The following is a 15886-nucleotide window of genomic DNA, read 5'->3' as shown; positions in this document are numbered from 1 at the left end:
TTGCCACCAAACATTTCTTAGCTCCTCCTGCTCCCCAGTGCTGCTGATGTGCACGTGCATTGCAGGTGATCAGTGTGAAGGACAATGACAGTCTGGCAGCACGACTGGCTGTGGAAATGAAAACTGATCTCCTGATTGTTCTCTCAGACGTAGAAGGTTTGTGAGTAATTTCTTTAATTTCTTTTTAGTTTTAATGAAGTTTTACAGTAGATTGTCAAACCAACCTCTTTTCATATTTTACTGATCTCTTGGTGGACAATTGCAACATACTCCTTAACTCCTGCAGGCCTGTACCCCCTGCAGATGCTGTGGAATAAGCCAAAGACTTATTAATAATAATAATAAGCCAAAGGTCACACTGTTGAATGTGGGTGGATGAGAATGCCTGTGAACCTGAGACTTGTTCAGAACCCAGAATACCACGTGTACTGTGGTACTTCTGTCAGCTTCTAGAGTTGTATGATAGTCAGTTGTATGATATCCCTGCAGGATAAAGGCTGTGTCTAGAATAAGGATTATAAATCAAATACTATTCTGCAATAGTTTGTTTTTTCTGGCATCAGGTACTGTTTCAGTGAATTATCAGCAGAAGTCCTGGTCATTGCTTTCCATATACTTTGATCTTCCAAGCTTTTTCTCTCAGACTTTTGGCTTACACTGCTCAAGTCTTCTGAGCTGTGCTTTTGTAGCATAAGCCTGTTACCTGTGGATGTTGAACTTTGTTTTCTAGACAGAGGAGGGTAGTGGGTGCAGTTTCACATCAGTGCAGACCACATCACCCAAGTCACAGCCTTTTCATCTTTTCCAGATGGATTTCTTTCAGTGGATCTTGGACTTCAACACATACTTTAGGCCCTGAGGAAGAAGGAGCTGTCTTTCCATAAATACAGTTTCTTTTAGCCCATTCAACCAGGTTTCATGGTTGATTCTAGTTGAAATGACTGTCTGAGAATAACTCATAAAAGCAATAAGCAGAAGAGCTTGTAAAAAAAAATAATGCTCAGCACACCCACCCTGCAGGCTTATTCATTCAGTGTGACATTTTGTTTGTGGAAGGATATGTGTCCTCTCCTTCCCAAGCTGTCAGGAATGGACACAGATATGTGTGAATCTAATTTGTCATGGCACTATTTGTTTACATAGAATTTCTGGGAAGTGATTCAAGAGTTCAAATTTAATATGTTAGGTAAACTAAAGTGTCATTAAACTCCAAACATAGTTACATAAAATTATTTGATTTTTAAAAATATTAGTAGAGTATGTCTCTGTAGTGTTGTGTTCCTTCTTAGCAGAATTCTAAACCCTTTTTACGTGTTTCTGAATTGCCCAGTTTCTCACTGTACAACCCAGCATTCAAGAATATCATCTGAGGCTTTAGTGAGGAGTATTGTCCTCTGTCTTTTTGGTTGGGGGCTTGTGTATGTAAGGCCTGATGTTGAACATATAAAAGCTGTAAACTGTCTCTAATCCCAACCAAATATCACTGTGTCCCAGCTTGCATGCTGCTGTTCAGCATGTGGGGTTTTGCTTTCTTATTTGTTAGGCTTTCAGTAAACCTGTACTTGAGACTACCTGTGAAGTGTTTCGTGCTCAAAAAGCAGGGTTCAGGGGAAGTTTTCAATCCTTTAAAGTGGAATACAGCTTTTTAGCCCCATGTTGCTTGGTTTGGTTTATTTTTTTTATTTTTTTCACGCGTGAGCTTTGGACATGAGGGTATATAACTGATTTTTATTGTTTATTTCAGGACTCTTTAACAGCCCTCCAGGATCTGATGATGCAAAGCTCATTGACATATTCTACCCAGGCGACCAGCAGTCTGTAACATTTGGAACCAAATCCCGAGTGGGAATGGGTGGCATGGAAGCCAAGGTAGAAATATGGAACCTTTATTTTGTTTTTGGGAAGGATGTTTTTGTTGAATCAGATAAGTAAACAAATCCAATAAGAAGCTGAATAGGAAAAGAGTAGGTAAAAACTTTGTGTGGAAACCCGAGTAACCCTTCAGCAAACTTCATAGCTTCACCAGAGGTTTATAAGCAGTGACAATACCTTTACATCTTGGTCAGAGCAGCCAAGAATGCTTAGACTGATCAGACATTAAGGGAGTAATGCAGACAGCTAATGGTATTGAATAATATTTTAATATTATATAGTAATGGCCAGCACCTGAGCAAGAACAGTGCTCCACAGTACAAGTAATATCATGTGGTCACTTAAAGTGGATTAAGCTAATCCATGATACCTGATCAACATCAGAAAAAATGGCAACAGAATATTTTCAAAAAAGAAAATTGGATTTCTCCGAAGAGTAATAAGAACTTTCAGCATAAGGAAATGGTGAGAAAGAACATATGACCAATGTGCCCTTGCAGAAGTCTTGAAAAAAAGCAAACTGTTAGGAAAATTTGAAGTATGCTTCTAAAGGGGCAGCTGGTTAAGGAAGGGAAGGTAAAGTGCAAATACATGATCTCCTTCAGTGCTACATTATGGAAATTCCTGAAGTGTGTTGAATGCTCTTTGAAAGCACAAGTGATCAGTCTGGAGGTCAGGGTGGGCCAAGAAGTCTTGTTGTGAGTGGTGACTCAAATAACACAAGTGAATTTCTTGGAACTGGCTCTATCCTTTGCTGTAGGTGAAAGCAGCTCTGTGGGCCCTCCAAGGAGGCACCTCTGTAGTGATTGCAAATGGAACCCACCCAAAGATCTCAGGTCATGTCATCACAGATATTGTGGAAGGGAAAAAAGTTGGAACTTTTTTTTCAGAGGTAAAACCTGCAGGTGAGTACAGAGGTAATGTGTACATTGAGAGTTGTAGAGATTTCTTGAAAAGCTAGAGTTAAAATTTGTCTAGACCTGTGCAATACCTGGCAAGCCACACTGTGCTTGAAAAATGGATTTTGAAAGCTATTTTCTAGAGTAAGGATAGAAAATGTTGAATTCCCTGCTTTTGTTCCCTTTGTGACCTTTGCACAATAGGGTAAGTGTGGAGTGATACTTTTGGCTTGCACTTTAAGCCAAGTGAATTTCTTCATGTATAATCCTTAATGGATTTCTTGTATGAATGTGTCAAATTATACTTTGAACCCACTCTGTGTCACTGTGGTCAAGAGCCTTTTTGGTTAGTCCCATTATAATAAATTTATATCAGCAGTAAAGCTTTTAATCTTGTGATCCCACTCTGAGTGTCTTACAAACACAGCAAACAGCAAAAGTCCCTGTGGACTGTTGTGGTGTTTACTCCAATCTTCTCTTTGTCTTCCATCTTCCAAGAAACACACTTGGGAAATTCAAGTAACTTTTAGAAATCAGCTATATCTGCTTACATACATATCAGTTTTCTCAAAGAACACCAAAAAATGCCATACTTTCTAAAGTATGATATCACTTTAAAAAGATGTTTTAACACGTCTTAAGTAACTCTAATTAATCATGTGTCTGCAAGTCCTTTTCTTACACTTGCCACTACACCTCTTTATATGTTCCATAACATTGGAGTTCCTACTCTGGCTAGTTCCATGGGACCCTTCTTAAAACAGAAGTTGGGTTGTATTTAGCACCTTCAAGTCATCTGGTTTACAGGAGATTTCAGGAGAGTTAAAAATAACAACTTAGTTTATCCATGAGTTACTTGTGAACTCTTGGGGGAAACGCTGCCTGAACATGATGACTTGTTTTGAAACAGAAACATAAATTACCTGTTTCATATCATTTCAGCACCTTTATTCTAAAATGCATACAAGGAGAGACAGAGGGAAAGCAATTTTTCTGTGAGCTGTTACAGGATTGGGCTTTGGCTCCCTTTATTTTTCATATGTTCCCATGCATACATTCCTCAGCTGGATACTTAAACTTTTCAAAGTTTGCCTCCTTTCTTTCAGAAGCCTACTATGCAGAAGCCTACTATGCCTTGAGACATATCCTGCTGTTCTTTTGTCCTTTGTCCAGTCTTTTTGATACATGGTGCACACTCACCACATGTATCACACATCACACGTGACTTTACACAGGGATCACAGCAGTACTTTTGTGTCAGGTACAGATTTTTCTGTTTTAGCATGTAACTTTTTTCTTGAAATTTCCGTTTAAGACTCTTTACCTGATCTGAGCAAAGAATGGGAAGATGGAAGGCCTGGTGTTCACTTCTGCATATGCTGTTACCTTGTCTGTGTGGCATGGTTTTGGGTTTTTTTGCAGGCCCGACAGTAGAACAGCAGGCTGAGATGGCTCGAGCTGGTGGCAGGACCCTGGCAGCTCTACAGCCTGAGCAGGTGACAGAACAATATAGTAGCTACTTGTTAAGACTGTGCATGTGTGGCAAGTTTTACAACACGGATTTATAACATAAATGGGCCCCTTGGGACAAGAATCTATTCTTCGTGTGCCAGATCTGTCATTTGTATTGTAGCATGCTCAAAGATGAGAAAAGCAAAAAGATAATGTACCTTGGGGCTGTGGAGTAGAACATGCTTTCCTGTGGGATTTATAAAATTCCTGATAGTGTCAAATAGCAGAGAGAAATGAATTGTGGTCAGAGCTGCTGAAGAAGTGACTGGAGCAACTTGCTCCATTCACTCCAGTGTAGAGTTCAACATACAACATGTATGCAAAAGCAGAGTTGTAAGCAATCACTGCTCTGCAACTGGGCAGGCAAGATGTGGCATGGGGTGCTCCTAAAGGAAGAATATGTGAGTTTGGTGAAAACACCTGGCACGGAAAGCAAGATAATAAAAAGCTAAATAAAGGTTGAAGCAGTGTTCAACCTTATTTTTCAATATGATGCAGGCTGGAGAAGTCAGCTGGCCAGGTATTGGGAGAGTTAACAGTGAGAGGATGTGTCATGGAGCATAGGGCCCAGATGTCAAATGGCTGAGACTTCATGTGAGAGGTCAGTTCAGAAAGTGTTTTCTCTTTCAGAGAGCGGAGATTATTTATCGACTTGCTGACTTACTAACTGACCAGAGAGAAGAAATTCTCCTGGCAAACAAAAAGGACTTAGAAGAGGCTGAAAATAAAGGTAATATTTCAAATCTCTTTATGGTAATAGTATCATCTTGAACCTCTGGGCCTCAAGACAAAAGAGAAGAACTAGAATCTTCCATTACCTGGGATTGGGTACTATGGCTGGCACGAATTAGTGAATCTAGGGCTTTGAGAGCTTGTCAGTATAAACAGCTGCAGCTTCCTTCATTACATAAAACAGTTGCCTTCATCAGAGAAGATACTGAGGCCCTGCGAAATACCAAGTGATGTATTTAAAAAAAAAAAAAGAACAAATATCATCTCTGTTACTGTCATACATAAAATGAATATTTTATGGGCTGGTTAAGGTAATGTTTGGCTCCTGAGGGGAAGGCTGTCATCTCTACGCTTAAAGTGATGTTCTCCAAAGAGAACTGTATCCCCTTCTGATTGAGGAAGGTTCTCTTTAGGTGGCTTGGATTAAACCCATTCTTCTGTGTTAGATGGATGCGTTCGTTGAGAAGCTGGAATTGAGACGTGTACACACTGGCATAGCAAAGAGATGAAAAAGGCACATCATGAATTGTAATAATCTGTAGAAGATACCAGGGAACCGTTTTTTACTGACCAGAGTATTTGAGGGGACCTTGCTGGGTTAACTTAGTGTCTGAATGTGCTCAGACTAAAAAGTTCTTGCCCAGTCTCACAGCAGTGCTGTGAATATGTCTCTGCTTTGGCATTTCTGTTTGTAAAACAGATGAAATTACTGCCTGGACCTTCCAGAAATACTGCAGGGTTAGAAATCTGTAAGAAATTCAGACATACAGCAGTATGCATTAAGTGAAAATGTGGAGTGAAATCACAGTCATATTCGAGCGGTTTTATTGTGACTACCAAACTTAATGCTGTGCATTTTCCATCTCAGGGAGGTTACGTGCTGCAGTGTGGGAAATAGCTGAATTTTCCTGAGGCTCAGCACTCAGTCACTTTTGCTTGAGCCTAGGCAGACCAGCACAGATTTCCAGCACAACTTCTTCTTTCTTCTAGGGAGACTGGCTCTTCCTCTGTTGAAACGCCTGAGTCTGTCCACGTCGAAGCTGAACAGCTTGGCCATTGGGCTGCGCCAGATCGCAGTGTCCTCCCAGGACAGCGTGGGCCGCGTGCTCCGCAGGACACGGATAGCAAAGGCCCTGCACCTGGAGCAGGTGACAGTGCCCATCGGGGTCCTCCTCGTGATCTTTGAGTCTCGTCCAGACTGTCTTCCACAGGTGTGTAAGGGGGGCAGATTACACTGCTGGGAATTCTTTGATGATGGAAGAAAGGGTATTTCTGTTGGTGAGCAGCTGACAGACTGCAAGAAGTCTTCTTTCAAAGGACTCTTGCTTAGATTCTTCTGCAATTGATTTTGTTGGCATCCCTGTTTTTTCTGCAGAGATATTTTCAGAACTTGCTTCTGCAGTACTCAGTTAATCAGGCCTGGGGTTTTTTGTTGTTGTTTTTTCAGAGGTAAGAGGGGGCTGGGGTTTTTTTTCTGTTTGGTTGGATTTCTGTTTTTTGTTTTGTTTTGGAGTTTTTTGGTTGTTGGTTGGTTTGGTTTTTTTTTAGGGGGGGAGGGCAGGTTGTTTTTTATAAACCTGTTGTATAGAAGGAGTTATCATACATTCAGATGGTGCAGGTCCCGTGTGTGTTTGAATGAGTGTGTGTTCAGTGCCCAACTCACAGCCCGGGGGGCTCCTCCCAATACGCTCTTATTTTCTCTGTCCATGCTGTACCCAGCTGAACTGCAGGCTGGGATTAACCAGGAACTGGCTCATACAGATACCAGGACTTAACAGGAGCTGTTAGGGGAGTACATGATTGAAGACAAAAATTAAAAAGGCCGAGCAGAGAAAGCACAGAAGTTCCAGGCTATGAGCGGTGTGTTCTGTACTGCTACAGCTCGTGTGCAGTGAAGGTTGGCTTTTACTCAGTTGTAGGGAGAAGGGTGTGAGGGCGAACGGTGTTTTAAGTTCTTGGGTGCTGAAGTTGCTGGAAAGGCTAGTGAAAATCTTGACTGGTGTACTTTAAATGAATGTCATTTGTCTTGTGCCAGGGATAGGGAGGGCAAATGCCTTCCTCTGTAGTGCTGTGTGGGAGTATTGCTGTGAGTAAATGCTGTTATAATGCATAAACATATGGGTGCTGAAATAATATTGCAGAGGCAACCTTGATCTTACTTTCTAACTCCCAACTACTTTACTGAGCAACTGAAGTAGATTTTAAAAAGAAAACAAAAATACTTCATTATCAACATTTCTTCCCACAGTTAACATTAGGTGTCTAGGAAGATTGATTGAGGAGTTCTCTGACACATGAGCAGGTGTTTTAGGAGAAAGTGATGGGTACAGGCCCTTTAAAAGGAAGTGAGATTCAACCAGGGGACAGCTTGGTACTTGATGCCTGAATTTTTTGACTGGTCCCCATTTCACACTGGAAGGGTGTTCCTGTGGAATGAAAAGGCACTGATCTCCCTCGTCTGCCAATATTTGCTCCTACTGCCAGCTCTGTCCATCACAGATGACCAGTGTTACCTTCTTGAATTCTAATCTGTCTGCCTGCACTTTGACCCAGATCTCTTGCCTTGCATAGCTGATGTCTCCTTCTTTCTCTTTCCTGTATCTTAAAATTTACACTAGACTGACTCCTGCTGGCTCTCCCTTCCCCTGCTTGGTTTTACAGGCTCAGAATGGCTTGTCTTGGTGGTTGCTTTGCTTCCTGGCAGCCTCCTGTCTTCATACTCACACAAGGTTCTCTGATGCAGCTTTTCTTTGGCTCCTCTGCATTTGAATTGCATGATTTCTGTCCCATGCTGCCCCTGGTAGTGGGATGTTGTCTGAGTGCAGATGAGCAGTCCCTCCTCTTAGTTCACTACTGCATCTCATGCTTGTTTGGTTTAAGATTTAATAAGCTTCTAATGAGCATATACAAATAATATGTCTGCCCCTAATACTTTACAGCCTGCTTCCTACAGATTCCACCAAATCCAATTGTTGCTCTGAAATACAGTCATGCTCTACTATTCTTTGAAGAGACTGAACTGTTTTGAAACCCCTTATCTTGTGTTCTACTTCTAATCACAAAGTTTTTTTATTTTTGTGTCTTAATTCTTGGTATTTCATTTTTTTCAAATCAGGTCAAACCCTTTCTTTTTATCTTAGGCCTCTTTATTTAAATAAGCTTATTTTAATTTTCCTTTGTGATACTGGTCTGGAGAGGCAGATACTTAGAAAGTATTTTTAAAATACAATCAGACTGCTTTTTAGTGTCTGGTTATATCAGTTAGAAAGACACACAATATCTGTGGAAGGTAGACTTCCTAGACTATTATACTTCAGTGTGTTTTTCGAAAGTGTTTCTTGTTTTCCAATATTCTTTTCAAATTCGGTAGAATATCAAGCATTTTGGTTGTTATTACCCATTTGGTATTAGAAAGGGAAAGGAGGGGATCTGAAGAGACGTATCTGATGCATTTAACATTTTTCTCTATGAATCAGCATCTAAAGTGTGCCACTAAGGTAATCTCTTGTTAGGTGTGAGCCTGGCTAATTTTGCCATCAGCATTTCAACAGCTACAATTGGAATACTAATGGGTAGGTATATAACCTACACTAACCAACCTATACTAATGAGTGTAGGTTTGGTGATGATACATACAAGTAATGATAAGGATATGTATAATCTTTCCCAGCAGATAGCAATACAGTAAAATAACTTAAAATGCTGAATTTGTTCATTCTAAAAGGTTCTGAAGAGGAGGTGATTTTGTTTTCTAAAGGAGTGTATGCTTTTTAAATTTTTTTTTAAAAAAGTGGACTAATTGTGAGGCCATTGTGAATGAAATTGGGATGAGGAAGACAAAAAGAGATACAAAAGTAAAATAAGTCTTGGAAGAGAGCTTTATAAAGTCTGACATACTCCTAGGTGGAAAAGAACAAAAGTCTGTTGTGTTGCTGGGCTCAAATGGCACCTTAAAGAGAAGGGTGACAGTATCAGTTGGTTTCTTCTGGTGATGACAGAAAAGATGATGCTGGGCCTATTGTCCCAAAGGTTTTTTTCTCCCACAGTTAGAGAAAGTGTTGTTTATTTATGACTTCTGTTTTAGACAGCATGATGAAAATATTCTTCCTGCTCATAGGAAGAGCTTCTTAGCCACTTTCTACCAGAACAGTTAGGACAAGAGCTCTTGCTCCTAAAATTATTCTCCTTCGGGTGTTTGCCCACACAGCTGCCCAGTTGTTATCAAACCCCATGTCCAGGATTTCCTCTGACCTGTCCACTGCAGTCTGCCCCAGCAATAGTACCTTGAAAACTCAAATTTGTTCCTGAAACACTAACACATAATTTCTGTAGTTAAATGTGCTGTTACTTGCAGGGAATTTTTGGAGCAATAAAAGCAAACCTGGAGATTAATATTGAGTAAATCAACAGCACTAAAAATCCCGTTTTTATTTTGTGAGTGTCATTCTGACAGAAGAACCAGATTACATTTAGGTTTTGGGTTTTTTTCCTTTCAATAAATGCTTCTGACAGGTGTCTGCTTTGGCCATAGCCAGTGGAAATGGCTTACTACTTAAAGGAGGGAAAGAGGCAGTACACAGCAATCAAATCCTCCATCATCTGACACAAGAGGCACTCTCCATTCACGGAGTCAAAGATGCAGTGCAGCTGGTAAGTGCTTGGAGTTCAGTCAACTATTCCTTTGCTATGGTATGTATAAAATGTATAAGCAAAACTTGAAAGTTCAAACTGTAAACTGTCGGTATTGCAACTGCCACAGGTGAACACGAGAGAGGAAGTAGAAGATCTCTGCCGTTTGGATAAGCTGATAGATCTGATCATTCCACGTGGTTCATCGCAGCTGGTCAGGAATATCCAGAAAGCTGCCAAGGGAATCCCAGTGATGGGACACAGTGAAGGGATCTGCCATGTGTACGTGGACACGGATGCCAGCGTTGAGAAGGTCACACGGATAAGTAAGCTGTGAGAGGGTGACTTAAACCTCATGTGTGTAATTCAGCTTCATGTTTGGAGTATGCATTGTAGTTATGGTAATTTATTATGCGTATGCTGTTCAAAATCCTTGTCATGAATGTGATGTAACCAATTATCTACTCTTCAACTTCAGTCAGAGACTCAAAGTGTGAATATCCTGCTGCCTGTAACGCTCTGGAAACTCTCCTGATCCATCGCGACTTGCTGAGAACCCCGTTGTTTGATCAGATCATAGACATGTTGAGAGTAGAACAGGTTAGTCACTCATACTTGTGTTTTGTTTTGTGGGTTTTGTTCGGGTTTTTTCTAACAAATTTAGAAGCATTTGGTTTGGCAGGTGTAGCCTTGTTTGGTTTTATGGTGGCATAACACTTTAGTGTCTTTGTACGTGTAAATGAACTTAGGGAGAACTTTGCTTCTCCACACAACTTCAAGTTTTTCTGTAGAAATTGTCTGAAAGCAGCTTGTTCAGGACAGCTACAGGCTGTTACTGGGATACAAATACTTACTTGTATATAGCAAAAATAATCTTCTGCCTTAGAAGAGCATATATACACACAACCCTTTCAAATTCTGACTGAATTGTTGTTAACCTCCCAGATGCAAAGCCACCTCTTCTTAAATCTATTCCTTTAGCTTCTTACCCAGGTGAACTCACTTCCTGTTTTTATCCTTTCTGAATTTGCTTCATCCATGTGGATTTTTTTAAATTTTCCTCTTGCATGCCCTTTATTCACATCCATTTTCCCTTCTAGTGTGTCCAAGGAACATCAAAAGGCCAGTATACTAATGAGTTGTCTAGACATGAGCAGTGGTTTTCAGTAAAGGTAGCAGAGATGCATCAGAGGGAAATATCCATTAAATAGTATGAATTGCACATAAATGAAGGGTTTTGACACGGCAGTAGGTATTTAACAAATAGATTGTACAGGCAGTGATTAATGCAGGTAAAATAGGGAGGCCATGTGTTTTGATGATGTTAAAAGGGTTATAGTAAAAGAAGCTGATAGGCAGGAGCTAGTTCTCAATGGATTTTTTTTATGTCTTGTTTGGTTGTTTCTTGGGAAGGATAGAGTGCAGGATAGGTCTTTGGATTTCAGATGAGAGGAATATGAGTACTAGTGCATTTCCACCACCACCACCCACCCACCCAGCTCCTAATACAGTAGGGAGGATGTTACCTCTGTCTAATCTGACCTGACAACAAGAAACATGCAAATACTGGGCAGGATTATGCAATTAAAGTAATTTATAGTTGCACAAGGAAATGCTGTTTTACAGATCCCTTCTTAAAATCCTTCAAATTTAGTAAATTTGTGCCTTATTTCCCATTTATGTTTGTCTTGTCAAAAATTGCTTGTGTTTCATTTGCATGGGGATTTCTCTGCTGTCTCTGTTCTAGATTATCTCTCATTGTTCAGGTGGCTCATCTGCTATAATTAAACTCAGAGGTTGATAATGTGTTAAATCTTCTTTATAACAAATGAAAAATACCTGTGTCAGTTTTCTTGGTTTTGGACCTGGTAACTCCTCTGTGTCTGAAACATGTTCTTCAGAGAAGGCTGGTATCATTTTACAAAATAAAGGGTTAAAAGCTGATCAAGATCTTAGACTTCCATAGGTGCAAGGTTGGAAACATTCCTTTTGTTACTCGCTTTCTTAAACCCAGGACTGGCTGCATTTTATTGAAGCTGTTTTCCCAACACTTGGTGTTGTACTGTCTTCTTGTCCGAGAACTTTCTAAGCAATGTGATGCTTTAAATAATTTGAAATGAGTCCTGAGCTGGGAGCTTGTCATGATAGGCAGCCAACCGGGCATATCAGCTATTGGACCCTGTTTCTAGTTCACCAATCTGCCAAGTTTCCCAAAGTATGGGTGTATTTTTCTTACACTGCATGTTGTGGGTTAACTCCAGTCAGTGGCTAAGCACTATTCAGCTGTGTGTTTTACTCTGCCCTGCCCCAAGTGGGACAGAGGGAGAGAGTTAGAGCAAAAGCAAGGAACCTTGTGGGTTGAAAGATAAGTTTAATAAGTGAAGGAAAGAGGAAGAAGAAAGGGGATGAAGAGGAGGGAAAAAACCCAACAATACCCCCCTCCTGAAAAGAAAACAAAAACCCCACCAGCCTCCCAAAACACCTGCAAGTGAGGCAAAGCCAATTACTTGTGGTCTGCCACAAGCAGACCAATGCCCAGCCGGTCTCTGAGCAATGCCTGCCTTCTTCAAAACCTTCTCCCCTCAGTCTGAATTGCTGTGCATGACATTGTCTGGCATGGAAATACCCCTTTGTCAGTTCTGGTCAGCTCCCGTGGTTGTGTCTCCTCCCAGCTTCCTGCACACTCCCAACCTTCTTGCTACACGGGGACAGAGTGGGGGGGAAAAGAGAAAGCCTTGATGGTGTGCAAACTCTGTTCAGCAACAGCCAAAACACTGGTGTGTTTGTAACGCTGTTTTAGTCACAAGTCCAGAACATTGCACCACAGGGAGTGCCGTCCACCCCACACAGAGTACAAGAAGCTACACTTTTCACCTGGAAGGCTCTGTTATGGTCAGTAGCACAGAGTGTTTCTGTCATTGCAGGTGAAGATTCACGCTGGCCCAAAGTTTGCATCTTACCTGACATTCAGCCCTTCAGAAGTGAAATCTCTGCGCACGGAATACGGGGACCTGGAGTGCTGCATTGAGGTGGTGGACAGCGTTCACGAGGCCGTTGAACATATCCACAAGTATGGAAGTTCTCACACGGATGTTATTATCACAGAGAATGGTTAGTGACCAATCTCCTTCCTTAAGCTGCTGTTTTGGTTTGACTGCTGATTCTTGATTTTAGTGTAACTAATTACATTGTAGTAGTTCTTCTCTCGGGTCTGTGCCAGTTCAAAACCTAACTAGAGCTGTGCCGAGACTCTCCAACCAAAGCAAGCCCACAACTCCTGAAAATCAGCTGCGTAAGGTCACGTTGATCTGCATCTGAACAGTGTGTGAGTCAAGCAGGCTTCTGTTCCTGAACCTCCTGCTGAGCTTAAATGAGTGTCACTAAAAGGCATGTGTTTGATACCATATAACCCGCTGGTGCACTGGTGATTTGTAGGGACTCTACTGGAAATAGAGCTGATCCTAAATGTTTGTCTTGTCACTAAGGGCAACTGACCTGCAGTTCACAGACTTGCATGTGGTATTTCTGCATTTTGGTTCCCAAATATTACCTGCAATAGCAATTGAATTTAGGATTTTTCATTATCTAGAACAATTCCACGTTTTAGACTAATGGAGAGCGGACTCTAGTTTAACAGTTTGACTGACAGATGTGGTTTGGGGCAGCTGTTTTTTCTCCCCAGTCATACAACTAAATCCCTCTTTGAAAGTTCTAGGCTGGATGATTTAGAATTAGACATTTTTTTTTGCTTTCTTCTAGTCTTCACAAGCTTCTTTTAACATTTGCAGTTGTGTCTACTTGGTAAGCATACTGGGAAGGAGGTATAAATGAGCATGGCTTAGCCCAGGCTGTTTAAATACTGTCTGATAAGGTTGCACATGGAAGTTGTATAGTTACATCTGTTCACTGGTTTGTGTTGTATTTATTGAAGTACATGACCATTCTGTAGGTAATGGATTTTTTTTTGTCTCTGCCACTTTCCCAGAGCAAACAGCAGAGTTCTTCCTCCAGCATGTCGACAGCGCTTGTGTTTTCTGGAATGCCAGTACCCGATTCTCTGATGGCTACAGATTTGGACTTGGTAAGAGAGAGAATATTGCAGGGATGCAACTGCATAATTTGCTGGAGTGTGTGAAAAGTGTGGCAGTACGAGCCCTGGAAGATAGGATTAGTCTCTTATCTTAGTGTCTAATAAGAGGATTTCAGGAAAGGTTCTGTACGAAAAGCTGAAGCCTAGACACACAAAGCTGGTTTGAATCCTTTGAAGCTCTGTTCAGTCAAAGTGTGCTGCATGCATATGGTGATAGAACAGTGCAACCCAGGATGTGAAACTAGTAAACAGTTTTCTTTTTGTTTCTCTTCCCAATGATGCTGTAAAGAATGACATGTTTTGGTCCTGCTGGGCAGACTGAGCTGCTGTCCAGTGTGCCAGCCCTGCAGTGTTGAGGAATGAAGGGCAGGAACCAAACTGAGGATGAGTTGCTTAAATAAACAGGTGCACTTCTCTGAATTGCAGAAGACAAGGGAAACATTCTTTCCTGAGGTAGAAAGTCTGAAGTCTCCACTGCAGGCTGTTAATCTGTTATCTGGAACATTCAGTGTTCCATGTGATTCAAAAATTTTAGTTCAGATATTGCAATATCTCCTCAGTGTGATAAAAAAAGATGTAAGTTCATAATCTTGACCAATTTAGCTACTGTCTTTTTGTTTTAAAGGATTAAACCCTCAGGAAACAAGTCTAAGTTCCATGTAAGAGATACCTCTCTCTCTCTTGCATCTTTCTTTCTGAAAGTAACTCTGTAGCAGCCAGAAGTATAAACATTACAATTTATAATGTAATAGTTAACCTCCTCTAACTTTTATATCAGGTAAACAGAACTTCTGGCGTTTGGAGAGGAGCAGATAATGGCAGGTCCCTGAAAGGCAGGCAGCTTTTTAACATAAAGGTGCAAAACTGCTTAGTATGAAGTGAACATCAGCAGGAGATTAACTGCCTTTATTTTGGGTGTTTCTTACAGGTGCTGAAGTGGGAATTAGTACTTCTCGTATCCATGCACGTGGACCAGTGGGAATCGAAGGACTCTTAACTACAAAGTGGTTGCTGAGAGGGGACAATCATGTTGTTTCTGACTTCTCAGAGCACGGGAGCATGAAGTATCTTCATGAGAGCCTCCCACTCCCTCAGAGAAATGCTAACTGAGAATGTTGGGGTTGGAGTTAAAACCCAGGAGTATAATTATTTTCTGAAGATGTCCAGGCTTCAGGACAATCTCTGGTGAAGGAGTTTGTCTTTCATCTTCAGGAGCATTGTCCTTGGTCATTTGCGGTACAGTTAATACAAAATGATCGCATTGGTGAGATTCCCTCCCCCCCTTTCAGTTTCCTTAAACAGCATCTGCAGGCTGACCTCACTCCTCCCACAGACAGACTTCTCCAAATCATGCAGGTAACGTAAGAAAGGATTTCAACATCTGCTGCATTCTTTTTTTGTCCCAATGCTCCCTGTAGCAAATATGCTGGGGGGTGGAGCATGATTTTTTTTTTTTCCTGTAAGTCTTTGTTTTATTCAAGTATCTGTTCTGGAGAACAGACTCAATAGTTTGGGGTTTGAGCGGTTTTTTCTTCAGTTTTATGATCATGGCAGCTCTTGAAAGCCAGAAAGCTTTACGCTTAGTTTCTTTGTATTTGATAACTCTTGAGACAGGGGGACAGGTGTTCCAAATGTGTAGTAAGCTTTTGACCAAGAAACCTTTTATATCTCATTCTTTGTATTGTTGAATATTGTAGATAAATAATATAATTGTCCGCTGCATGAATTTTGTTATTTATTTGTACGAAAGGTTTATTTTTCTTTGGTTTTATATAAAACTTAACCTTCCACAACCCCTCCTCCGACAGCAGTTCTACTTCTATGATGGTTTGTCTAGAATGAAGCTCTGGCTCTGTAGGAACAGTTCCCTTGGCCGCAGAGTGGAGGAGCTCCCTGCAGGGCGCAGTGTGTCCCGCTCTCTGGTTCTCCCTGCTGGATGCAGCATGTCCCACTCTCCGGTTTGGAGGTCGCTATGGGGCACCTATGGATCTCTGGGATGTTTTGGGGCATCTGTGGGGCCCTGGGGAGCCCCTGAAGGTCCCTGTGGGCAGCCGGGTGTCCTTGGGGGTCCCGGTGGGTCACTGACAGGGCGCTGCGGGACTCCCGTGGTTGCCGATAAGCCCCGCCCTCTTTTATGCAAATAAACTCCATA

The 15886-nt window shown here is 41.3% G+C and overlaps 1 protein-coding gene across 8 annotated transcripts in view; it reads left to right on the top strand.

The window, feature by feature from the left end:
• ALDH18A1 (aldehyde dehydrogenase 18 family member A1) overlaps positions 1 to 15533 on the top strand; it is a 28364-nt gene extending 12831 nt beyond the window's left edge. For all 8 annotated transcript variants that reach the window (XM_027655353.1, XM_027655352.1, XM_027655351.1 and 5 more), the window contains 12 exons: positions 66 to 156; positions 1745 to 1869; positions 2633 to 2777; positions 4194 to 4267; positions 4914 to 5013; positions 6006 to 6226; positions 9528 to 9665; positions 9775 to 9970; positions 10123 to 10244; positions 12569 to 12755; positions 13630 to 13725; positions 14663 to 15533. In XM_027655353.1, coding sequence (XP_027511154.1) covers positions 66 to 156; positions 1745 to 1869; positions 2633 to 2777; positions 4194 to 4267; positions 4914 to 5013; positions 6006 to 6226; positions 9528 to 9665; positions 9775 to 9970; positions 10123 to 10244; positions 12569 to 12755; positions 13630 to 13725; positions 14663 to 14844 — 1677 coding nt within the window. In that variant the 3' untranslated portion in view covers positions 14845 to 15533. The remainder of the gene's footprint in view (positions 1 to 65; positions 157 to 1744; positions 1870 to 2632; positions 2778 to 4193; positions 4268 to 4913; positions 5014 to 6005; positions 6227 to 9527; positions 9666 to 9774; positions 9971 to 10122; positions 10245 to 12568; positions 12756 to 13629; positions 13726 to 14662) is intronic.
• The last annotated feature ends 353 nt before the right edge of the window (positions 15534 to 15886 follow it).

Source organism: Corapipo altera, unplaced genomic scaffold, assembly GCF_003945725.1.
Source record: "Corapipo altera isolate COAL_440 unplaced genomic scaffold, ASM394572v1 180, whole genome shotgun sequence".
NCBI classification, from domain to species: Eukaryota; Metazoa; Chordata; class Aves; order Passeriformes; family Pipridae; genus Corapipo; species Corapipo altera.
This window is presented reverse-complemented; position numbering and strand designations above follow the sequence as displayed.